Source organism: Triturus cristatus, chromosome 7 (genome assembly GCF_964204655.1).
Source record: "Triturus cristatus chromosome 7, aTriCri1.1, whole genome shotgun sequence".
Taxonomy (NCBI): domain Eukaryota; kingdom Metazoa; phylum Chordata; class Amphibia; order Caudata; family Salamandridae; genus Triturus; species Triturus cristatus.
Genome location: NC_140590.1, coordinates 998,341,840 through 998,354,116, shown reverse-complemented (window position 1 = coordinate 998,354,116; position 12,277 = coordinate 998,341,840). Strand labels below are relative to the sequence as shown.

The following is a 12,277-nucleotide window of genomic DNA, read 5'->3' as shown; positions in this document are numbered from 1 at the left end:
TGCCGTGCGCGCACCTCGCAATTTAAAAAAAAAAAAAATTGTTTTTGTCTCCCTTGGGGGTCCTTCTGTGACCCCCTGACCAAGGCTAGGGGGTCAGGAACTGTCCACTCTGCCCCCTTTTCACGTTCTCCACCTTTTTTTTTTTCACCCCCTCAGACTGCGAGAGACAAAATGGCGGCCGACACTTCCTGGTTTCGACCGATTCGAATGTTTACCGACATCTAACAACCAATCAGAATTGCGCTCACGCACGGCAGGGTGCGCGCACGGTGCGCGCGTATGGATATTGATATGCTTTTAAATGCTATTTTCTCAGGAAATACTAAACAGATTTACACCAGACCAGCAAAAGGCACTTCCTTGACCTTATGGCTACCTCTCTGCCAAATTTCACGTAATTCTGTTCAGCCGTTCGGGCTGTAGCTGCGACTAAAGGTCCTATGGAAAAATGCATGGGGAAAACGCGTTTTGGGACCCCCCCTTTTTCTCGGCCCCCGCTTGACGAATCACCCCGAGACTTTCAGGGTAGGAGCTGAACAGAGCGCCCCATTTGTTTTGAATGGATGATTTAGTAGGTGCGTGACTGTCTGTATAAGTGAGTGATTAAACATGTCTTGCTGAATGCATGAGTTAGTGACTAAACTGTGAGAATGTCTACATCAGTCTGTCAGTTGGTGTGTAAGCGGCTGCATGGGTTGGTGAGTAGCTACAGGAGTGTCTATATGGGTTATTGATTGGTTGAGTATCTGTATGGGTGCCTGAGTGTCTGTGTGGGTGACTCTGTGCATAGATGTGTGAGTGGGTGATTCACTGGGTGTAGGGGTCCAAGAGTGCATCTGTGATGGACTGTATGGGTGGGTGACTGTGTGTATGGGTGTGTTGTGACTGAATGGATGTCTCAGTGGTACATCCGTGAGTAACTACATATGTAAAAGGCAGTATATGTGAGTGTTGGAGTATATAAATGACTATATGAGAGAGCGAGTGATTGTGAGAGTGGCTGTATGCATGAGTGTGTGCTTTTATCAGTGATTGTATAAGAGAGTAAGTATGTGTTAGCATCTGTATGAAAAAGTAAGTTGGTGTGAGTATAACTGTATAGGTGAGGAAATGGGAGTGTGATTGATTCTTTGCATGACTGACTAGGTGTATGTGTATAACTCTGGATGAGTGACTGTGTGCGAGTGTATAGGTGTATGAGTGCAAATGATAGTGCTGTATTGGTGAGTGATTGCATGTATGAGTGACTTTATGGGTGAATGAGTGGATGTATGTGTAGACCTAGGAATCAGTGAATGGGTATGTAGTAACTGGTATTGGTGTGTCTATGGTTTCGAAAATGGTAGTCTGTATTTTAGAGTGGGTGTATCAAAGGTTATATTAGGGTGCGAGGAAGTGTATCAGATTATCACGTGGATGATGTCATCAGATGTCAATCAGTGATGTCATCAGAGATGTAATCAGTGGTGTCATCAATGATGTCACTGACCTTGTCATGAATGATGTAATATGCGACGTCATCAGCAGTGCATTGCGGGGGCGCGAGATATAGTTAGCTCAACTAACTATAACAGACTAATTTCTCTGGTTTTGTACGAGTGAAATGTCCAACTAATTATAACGTCCCTGAAACCTGTATTTTTTTCAGTGAATTTCTAAGGTTTTTTAAATGCTAATATCTAACTATAACGTCCCTGAAACCTATGGTATTTTCAGTGAATATATAATATATATATATTATTTATATTTGAGGGACCGACCCATGTGGGGATAAATATTAACATTTCCCCTTTGTAGTCTTTGATTTACATTACCAAATATAAGTAAATTGGCCGTTACCTAGCTCCTAAATCTTAATTAATGGGATAGGGAACGTGTGCCTTTGCTGTTCAGCTTACCTTCAGGGAAACATCAACCTCATTCAGAGTTGGTGAGGTAACAAAAACAAAGCTTCTCCACTGCATGGGACAAAACACAGTCAGGCTGAACATAACCATCTCAGATAACCTTACTCCTGCCAGCCACGTATGGAGGGTTATGCATACTTAGTTATAGGGGCTTTTAGCCAGTCCTCTTCATCCTTGGATTTTTGTTGTCATTCACATTTTTCTTTCATTGATTACTGCTTACCGCATGGGACTCTGGGTCTGCCCGCTTTGGGCACAGGCTGGCTTCACCCTGAGTGACTGCATCCTGCTCTTCCGTAAGGAGCATTGCCCCACATACGAAAGTAGTTCTCTTCATTTCCAGGGATTACTTTGACAATGTGAGTTTATTGAGATAAATTATATATTTTTGCCATTTTATTTTATATTGGTGATGGTCTGGCAGCTTCTCCAACATTAAAGTTTACCTAAATGTATGACAAAACAAGCATTGACAATACCAAAATGTGGGCAACCAATGCCAGATCTGTTGTCTTTGCCAGTGCATGTTTTTTCTATTGGAGACTAGTCGGGGAGTACATGAGGCTGCCCAGTGCGGAAAAAAAGTTAGCTAATTAATTGTCTTGTGCCAAGTATGTGCTGTTCTGGGTTCCCCCGCTTAAAAAAACCATACAGTACGCTGTTTCCACATTGCTAAATTGGATTTTTCATCACCGCTACTCACTTGAGGCAGGACCTCGCAAAGCAGACGTTCATGAATTGGAATATAATTACTTTTTGTGCCAGAGTCAACAGCTGGCTCCATGTTTGAACAGTGACAGGAGTCTGATTCTGTCTTTTTTACCTCCCTCGCGTCTTCTCGAATCAAAACATTATGCAATTCTCAATTCCCAGGCAATTGCATGTCTCCTGCTTTAATGTGCATTTCTTGTCAATCTGTGTTTGTGGGTGAGATGTTAACGTGGTCCTGCAAGAGAATATGATGTGGTGCAATAGTCCTGCGAGTCAAGATCATTGCTCAGTCCCATTCCAAGCTCAAGACTGAATTAATGGCCTACCTTACATTTTGAATTTGGTGTTGTGTGCTCCTTTCATCTGGTCTCGTTGATGTAAATGCTAAATCGTAAAGAATGTAGCTCGTTCAGTGATCATCTCTGAGATCCAGCTCATGGTTGGAACTGGGAAGCGTAAAGTGGGACCTTTGAGATCACAACTCTCGGGGCATATACATGTGTGATGTACGCAACACAGTAACTGCTGCAACGTGCCGGGTAACTTGTGGGTGAGATGGCCACTGCTTACTGGCTCCATTGCCTTGCCCCAGCAGGGACATTGTTCATTTTATCATTTCTTTTAATAGACAGCTTTATTGGCATTTTCAAAACTGGATGTTCAACATGAAGAAATAGCACATGCATATGCACCATCACTATGCCAAAACTATCCAGGGTGGTGGGTACAGTGTAGTATAACTTGGGTTTACCATTGGTGACCACATGAATCAAAGCGGGTAAAACTAAGCATAGAAGACGCTCATGCATGATCATGTTAGACATCCACAAGCCACACATCATCTCATATTTATGCTTGCAACAGCCCGATAACTTAAAGTTTGCAAAATTATACACCTCTCTTGCTGCATATGGGTCTCCGCCTCACCTCAGAAGCGTCCTTTACACACCAGTTCAGCGCAGTGCACCTCTTAGCAAAAAACAGTGACAAATTTGTAAACCTATTTTCCAGTAGGTCTAATAATGCAGTTCTTTCGGTCAGGGTGAACTGCCTTCCACAACCTCAGATCTCTGGCCTACTCGCTACAAAAGCTATGAATTTGCGCTACACTCCCATACTCCATGTGAGAATTCACCTTGTTCTGGGAACTACAGTCCAAGCTTTTTAAATGTGTAATTTTGAGTGACCTTATTTATACGAATTAATAACTTTGATGCATGTAGTCGTAACTAATTGATTAATGATGTTGCACATGAATCAACATTAATACATGTTTTAGAAGAGTGATTAATAGTGTATTATAGCTGTGCCACATTTTCATTCTGAGACACCATTTAATGAAAATGGATGCAGTTTTTGGTGTTCTGCTCATCCTGTCCCTGCTCATTTCCTCTCCCAGTGAGTGAGCCGCTGCAGGTTTTTTCTCCTCACAGTTTCTGTGGAGCACGGAGTGCTGTGTCCTAGGAGATAACTGTCCCTAGAAAGTTTGTATTGTGAATGAAACTTTCCACCATGTTCTTTATGTATCATTTTGAAGGACTTCTGTGAGAAATTCCGATGCAGGCTAGTAGAACATTTTGTATTAATCATTGTCTGAGAAATGTTTCATATTGAATTCTGCATCTCCAGAGAGCAGTTGCTGAGAAAGCAAACGGAAGATTTCTCTTACCTTAAGAAATGGATTAGTGCTAAGTGTTATTAGTTATGACAAATGTGTTTCTGATTTGTCCAGTGTGATCTATCCATGATCACGCCATGATGAATCTGCCTGCAGTTTTTCTAATTGTTTGCGTATAAAATATGTGTAACGACACCTGGCTTGAACGGTTCGGGGCGACTTATAATTTTCCTCCTGAGACTCTGTCCGATTTCTTCCCGGAGACTTTCTCTCCTCCCTAAAAATGCTGTCAGCACTCTTTATGAGTTTGACTCTTAGAACTGAGAGGGATTTAACTGCTTAACTAGAGACTATTATGTTTTCAGATTTTTTACTATATACCTGAGTCTTCATGGCATTTACTGCATTTTTCTGTGTCACTTCTATAAAGATTTCTGTAATAAATATTTTTTTTTTTTTTTTTTTTTAAACCGTTTATTACAAGACTCAAAAATATACAAATATGGGCCTACAACCTTCCGGCCGGCCGCTAGCAATGAAAGGAGCATACGATATACATTTATAGAACACATGGTGCTGCGGCCGAGCATGCACAGGAGGTAACATCGTTGCGAGCCACACTGTCCAGACCCCACTATACGGTTCCATTTTAAACTTAAAGAACAACAAATACAAACAAACCCACAAGGCAATCCTCAATCGGAAATAGCAACACGTGCTCCCCTAGAGGGGGATCCTAGCCATCCATAGGAATCTCAAGAGGGGGGAGAGATCAGAACTAGGGCTGGGTACACCTAATGCCCAGGTACCGGGGGGATGAGTTGGCTAAGGGGACGGGGCCGGCGACGGATCGGGCAATAACGGTGGAGCACAGATTCCCCCGCGGTAGGCGTTCCAGGGGCCCCACACTTTCACCCATGTCGCAGGCTTACCTCTCACCACATACACCACCTTTTCCCGAAACATGCACCAATCCATATGTTCCTTCCAGGCCGAGACAGTCGGGGGCCTCTGGGATCCCCACAGCTGGGCAATATCACGCTTGGCAACCATATACCCCAGAGTCGCCCACCACGTCTGCGGCACCGAGTAATCGGTAGGCTCCCACACATTCAACAGGCATCTCCTTGCTTCGGGCAACAGCGCCACATGCGTGACCACTCGCAGCACCTCATGCACACCACGCCAGAACCCCTCCACCTCCGGGCACTCCCACAAGATATGCAGAAAAGTCCCCAGCGCACCACACCCACGCTTACACAAACCGTCCTCAGCGTAGCCCATACGCAGGAGCTTTGGCCCCGTCATGTAGACCCTGTGGAGTGTCTTGAGCTGGACGAAACGAAGGCGAGCCGGTATAGCCACCTCTTTCGGGGAGGCCACCGCGGAGATCCAGTCCTCGTCGTCCAGCTCCAGCCCATCGGCTACCCAAGCCTCACGAAGGGCAGTCAACAAGTCTGAGCGGTCGTTGATCAGTTTTTTGTAGATCAGTGAGATCGTGCTGTCAGGGACGTGTCCATCCAGCACTCTATCCTCCAGGGGGGAACACTCCGGGATGGAGGCAACGTCCGGAAAGACGGAGCCCAGCGCATGCCGGACCTGCAAATACCGAAAGTACTCGCTGCCCTGCAACTGAAATTCCGTCTGCAGCATCTCAAATGTTTTAAATCCTCCCCTCGTCCAGAGATCCCCCACTTTGCTAATGCCTATTAAGTCCCACTTCTCAAAGCCCTTCGAGGTCCACAAGGAGCCCAACCGCTCAGACGCATATAGTGGTGACGCCCGGGTCAAACGGTCCTTCCACCCCATAGCTGCATTGGCCGCGTGCCACACTCGCACCATGACACGCGTGGGGCCCGTTAGGCGAGCGTCGGGCGCGCTAGAGTAGAGCGCTCGATTATGGTCACCACCTGGAAGTAGCATCCTATCCATTTCAAACGCCGGGTTTAAGGCTGGCCCATATAGGCCCTGATTAATCGCAGCTAGCTGGGAGGCCCAATAATACCGTTTAATATCCGGGAGGGCAATCCCCCCGTCATACCATGGGAGCGTCAGCTTAGCCAGGGCAATACGTGGCCTCCCGTCCCAGAACAGGCGGCGCTGCAAACTCTCCACTTCGCGGAAGTAGCGCGCTGGGACGAGGTCCATAGTGTTCTGCAACGCGTACAGGAAACGCGGCAGCGACATCATTTTAAACAATGCCGCCCGGCCGAGCGGCGAAAGCGACAAACGCCGCCAGCGCGCGACATCCTCTTTCAGACGCTGGAGGGGGGGAAGCAAGTTCCGATCATACCGAGCCTCCGGGTCCAGAGTAATGAAGACACCCAGGTACCTAAATCCCTGCGGGGCGACCTGGATCGGACAGCCCCGCGGGAGGATAGGAGCCTCCCCGGAGAGAACATACACACACGATTTAGCCCAGTTGATGACCAGACCGGAGTTACGACCGAATGAATGCAAAACATCAACCAGTACTATGAGTGATTTACGTGGGGAAGCTAGGTACAAGAGGATGTCATCAGCGTATAGGGATACGCGGTCCTCATACTCAGGGGTCCAGCGGAGACCACGGATGGAAGGCTCCCACCGCAGCCACTCCGCCAGGGGCTCCAAGGCAAGTGCAAAGAGGAGCGGCGATAAGGGGCAGCCCTGCCGTGTGCCCCGGCCCAGCTCGAACGGAGCTGACACTCTTCCGTTCACCACCACCTGCGCCAATGGGCCCGAATACAGCAATTTGACCCAACTGATGAACCCTGGGCCGAATCCAAACTTCGCAAGCATCGCCCAGATATATGGCCACTCAAGCGTGTCAAACGCCATGGTGGCGTCTATGGACGCAAAAATGGCCGGCTCCCGTATGAACGGGGCATGTGCGAGCACACCGTGCAAACGCCGCAGATTAAGGGCTGTGTTGCGATGGGGAATAAAGCCAGATTGGTCCTGATGAACCAAATCGCCCACCACACCGACCAGCCGATTGGCCAGTACCTTGGCGAGAATCTTGGGCTCCGCATTCAGTAGCGAAATGGGCCGATAGGATGTAACCCGGTCCCGAGGTCTCCCCTCCTTGTGGATGACCACGATTGTAGCCAGACGCTGGTCCAGCGGGAGGGAGCCCACCGAGTGTGCCGCCAGGAACATAGCCCGGAGGTGGGGTGCCAGCGTATCCGGTCGCAACTTGTACAACTCGATAGGGAGACCATTCGGACCCATGGCCTTGCCGGAAGCGACCGAGCGTATGGCGAGGGCGATCTCGTCGGAGGTGGGAGCGGCGTCCAACGACACCCTGTCATCCCCGGAAAGGGACGGCAGCGCGATATCACTGAGCAGGGCACGGGAATCCTCTTCCGAGCAGGGAGACACCGGGGAATACACCCCACGGAAATAATCCGCGAAGCAGGAGACAATTTCTTCTGGCTCAGTTACACACACCCCATCCGTTTTCTCAATCAGCGGGACCACACGATTCGCTCTCTCTTTTTTGTCCAACCACGCTATAAGTTTACCAGCCTTATCACCCACATCATACAGTCGCCCCTGTTGCTCTCTACTGAGGCCCCTGGCCGCCTCCGTGACGAGGGCCCTATAAGCCGCTTGCTTGAGTTGGAGGACATGTAATGCGGCATCCGTCACCCCACCTTCTAAATTACCCTCCAACTCGGCTATTTCAGCCTCCATCCGGGTCACCTCCTCCCGCTCGCGCCTCCGGGCGTGGGAAATAAGGGATAGGGCCTCCCCTCGGAGTACTGTCTTGAAGGCCTCCCATAGCGGTACAGCCGAAGGCACGGACCCCACATTCTCATCAAAATATCGCTGAAGGGATTTAATCAATTCAGCGCGAATGGTGGGGTCGCGCAGGTACCAAGGATTGATTGGGACCACCCTACCCTCACCCCTCGGAAAGACATCAAAGTGCAGTAGGAGCGGGGAGTGGTCCGAAATACCCCGTGGCAAATGGCGCACCTCTCCCACCCTCCCAACATAGGCCGCCGGGACAAGGACATAGTCTAGTCGTGAGAGACTACCATGGGCTCCCGAGTGGAAAGTGTACTGCAGCTGCGTGGGGTGTTTTAAACGCCAGCAGTCCACTAATCCAAATGTATCCAAGAGGCCGGGTTGCCACGCCTGTGCCCGGGGGAGGTCCCTAGGGGGGTGACGATCCACAGACCCAGATACCACCGCATTAAAATCCCCCCCCACAACTAAAAGCCCCCCCGGAAGGCCAAGGAGAAGGCGCCCAAGGTCCGCAAAGGTGGTCGACTGCAGCCCCGGTGGGATGTATACTGACACAAAGACAACCACTTTGCCCTCCAGTCTTCCCACCAAGACCGTGTAACGTCCCCTGTCATCGTGGAGCACCTCATCAAGCTCCAACGGGAGCGAGTTCTTCACCATGATGCCCACACCCCTTGAGCCGGACGTGAAGCCCGAGTGAGCCACTAGGCGATAGCCACGCCGATTCATGGCGCAGAATGAGTTGCCAATAAGGTGTCTCCTGCAGAAAGACTACATCGGGCGAGATTCGCTTCAAAAACTGCAGGACCACACCCCGTTTGATCCTGTCCCCCAGTCCATTCACATTCCAAGACAACAAAGTTAGTTCCCTACCCCCCATCATATACAGAAGCCATCATTCGTCCCCCGGAGAGCACTTTAGAACTGACACAAAAATACGTTTGCCTTGTGATAAAAACGAACAACACCCCATCCCTACCCACCCACCCCAACAGAACTCCCCCCTCCCTGCACCCCTGCATGAGCCCAAACAGCCCCCCCAACGTGCAGTGTGCCTGTCGCCCCATATATAGTTAGACTAACTAAACCCCCTAGAGGAGGAGGGAGAACCCCCAATAGACCCAACACAACCTCCATAGGAGGGGAACTTACAAAAACTGACGCAGAATCAAAAGTGGCAACATTTTCGTCCAGAGTGAGGCCCAATATTAGACCCTCAGTCCCGATCCAGCGTGCCGTCTCCCCCCGCCGCCCCCCCCGCCCCCCCGATCACGATCCCCGGGCAGAGTATCCAGCCAGTCCCCGGCCGCTTCGGGACGATCAAAGAAGTGAGTGCGACCATCCACCTCCACACGCAGCTTGGCCGGGAAAAGCATGGCGTATTTGAGGTTTAGGTCCCGAAGACGGCGTTTGACGCCTAGGAAGCTCAGTCTCTGCTTCTGGACCGCTGGGGTGAAATCAGGGTAAAAATTAACCTCCATATTGTCAAGCTTGACCGGTCCATGCAGTCTGGAGGTTTGCAGGATAGCGTCTCTATCCCGAAAATTGAAAATCCGGGCGATGAGAGGTCTCGGAGGGGCTCCGACCTTCGGCCTTCCCCCGGGAACCCTGTGGGCCCTCTCCACAGCGAAGAATTTGCTCAGCCCCCGTGGCTGGAGATGGGTAGCAATCAGGTCCTCCACAAAGAGATCCGCCGCCGTCTCCTCGCGTCCCTCGGGCACCCCAATAATGCGGACGTTGTTCCTCCGTGCCCGACTCTCGGAGTCCTCCAGGCGTCGATCCATAAGCGCACTCGCCTGACTAAGCCGGCGCACCTCTGTTTGCAAGGCCGCCACATCTGTCGTTAGGCCCGATGCGGTGTGGGCCAAAGAATCTACTCGGTCGTTGGTTTTGGAAAGATCGGCCCTCACCAGGCCAACATCCGCAAGGACCGAGTCAATCTTCTGCGCCAGTGTATCAAACCGCTGGCCCACCGAGGCCTTCATCTCGGCAATGGCGCCCATGACCTCTCGCAGGGTCAGATCTGCGGGCAGGTCTGGGGCATCAGGAGGGCTCTCAGGGGACTTGCGCGGTCCATCGGGAGATCCCTTCTGGAGGGTATAGCGGTCCATACTGTTGGCCTGATGGACGGCGCCACGCCGGGTCGATTTGGTCTTTGCCCGGTCTCCATCTTGTTTCGTGGCCATGGCCACCAGTCTCCCAGTCGCACCAGCCACGTCGTGTAGGGCAGGAAAGCAGGGCCACGAGCTCCAGGGGGGCCCCCTTAGAGCAGCGGGGTGAATCACAGCCGGCAGGCAGGCAGGGTCTCCCAGCAAGGCCACACCACACCAACACCAAGGGCTCCGCGACCCAACCTCGCAGAAACGACAAGGTGGTGCGAAAGCGAAAGTGCGGGGTACGCGAGTCGCCAGGCCCTGCCTGCCGCTGTTGTTCACTTTGTCACTGGATCACCCCACAGCGCAAATCCGGGGTCCGGCGAGGGGAAGGCCGCAAACCTCAATCGGTGCTCACTCCGGTGTCCGAGGTCCGATTCGGAAGCGGGAAACGGGTGCCACCTCAGCTCGGGTTCACCAACATAGTCCCCTCATCCAGGACAGGATAATTTCAGGATAATCGTAGGAGGTTGCGGAGGTCCTCGGGAGCCTCGCACCTACGCGGCCATCTTGGTTGCGCGCTAGGCTCCTCCTCCTGTAATAAATATTTTAACCGTATTTATAATCTAGAACGTAGTTCCTTTTTGATCCGTACTCTGCTAATTAATTGTTAATGATTGTGGAGGGTCATTGCTCGTGCCACTAGATCAATGGAAACTGAGCCGAACTGCCTTGGGTAAAAACCGGGGTGTCCTGGGGTTTAGTAGATTATTGAGGTTGGGCTCCCACACTACCAGAACTAATGGTTTGAGCTGTCGCTCTGTATTCGCCAAAGTTGTACCCTTTTCTGGTCTACTTTCTGTAAGTGAATTGCACTAGCCACTATTGTGCAGAAGTAAATGTTTTCCTCGGTTCAACCAGCACATCTCTCCAGTCTTAGTCAGGCAGCTGCCCCACCTCAGCTTGCACATTTACCTGAACTTAGCAAATGCATCAGAGTATTCATGACAGTTTGGTGGTTGTGAAGGGGATATGATTATAACACAGAAGATCCCACCACTGTATCGAGCACTGTGCCTAACGCTTCACTGACTGTTTAGCGGCCTTACTGCCTTCTCACCAAAGCAGTGATAGCAGATCAGTGTGATGTAAATACATAGACTACAGAAGCACACCAGATAACATACTTTATATTTCATCTTGTGGTTTTGTTCTTAACTTTTGACCTCTTGTATTGCATTCTTGCTCACTCTTTGTCGTCTTGTTTTTTTTTGTTTTTTTTTTAGCTTTGGCAAGCAGTCCGGAGGCAAGCGAGGCTGCGAGTGCATTGTGCTGGAGCCCTCGGAAATGATTGTGGTAAGAAGAGCTATTTTGCACTTTCTGATGTGGCTGGTGCTTTTCTGAGACATGTCTACATGCTTTTTTGAGCCCGTTAGCATTTCCTTTTTCTTATGTGTTATTGCAAAGCAGTGTCAACCGTGTCTAGGAGGTGTAACACATACAGCCTGTGCCAATTTCAGAGATGCCAATAGCTGCATGATGCTGTCTGTGCTGTCAGTGAGCTCCCGTAGCGTGGTCCGGCAGTGGTGCTGTGTTGCACCGGAATGTGTCTGTATTCCGCAAGCCAGAATTACGCTGCACCCTCACAACGGCATCAATAGAACAAAACGCCTCTTTAGCACGCATTCGTTCAGCACGCAAGTCTTTATAACGATTTGCCTTAGGGGGCGCTGGATTTTGGAATAGGTTAATTTGCTATTCCAACTTCAGTATGTGCAACAGTAGAGAAGGTGTTGGACTTTAAATCCAACCCCATTTCACCAATGCGCCCCCTAAGGCAAGTCTTGCGTGCTGAACGAGTGCGTACTAAAGACGTGTTTGTTCTTTTGCCGGCCCTGTAAGTGATTCCGGCTTCTGTCCGAAGGACGTGTCCCGTTGCACTGTCCGGCTGTCAGACCCAGACACGAATCTTCCAATTTTTGGATGCCTCAAGATTCCATGTTTACCGTCGACTCTATTTTCACTCTGATCATCAGGGAGTATCAGTGGTCGCTTTAAGGGGTCTACGCTGTGAAAGACAGGTTGGCTTGCTCTGCTCTGAGACAGTGGGACGCATCTGTGCCGCAAGGCAGGCCATCTGGGTGAAAGTTGTAATAGTTGTCACTAGCCAGCAGACGGATTTTCTGACTGTCATCCTGCTTATGAAATCCGCA

General features: G+C 50.2%; 1 protein-coding gene across 5 annotated transcripts in view; it reads left to right on the top strand.

Annotated features, from left to right (window-relative positions):
* RAPGEF6 (Rap guanine nucleotide exchange factor 6) overlaps nucleotides 1–12,277 on the top strand; it is an 808,967-nt gene that overhangs the window by 347,091 nt on the left and 449,599 nt on the right. For all 5 annotated transcript variants that reach the window (XM_085618031.1, XM_085618033.1, XM_085618030.1 and 2 more), the window contains exon 5: nucleotides 11,351–11,420. In XM_085618031.1, the coding sequence (XP_085474157.1) occupies nucleotides 11,351–11,420 (70 nt within the window). The remainder of the gene's footprint in view (nucleotides 1–11,350; nucleotides 11,421–12,277) is intronic.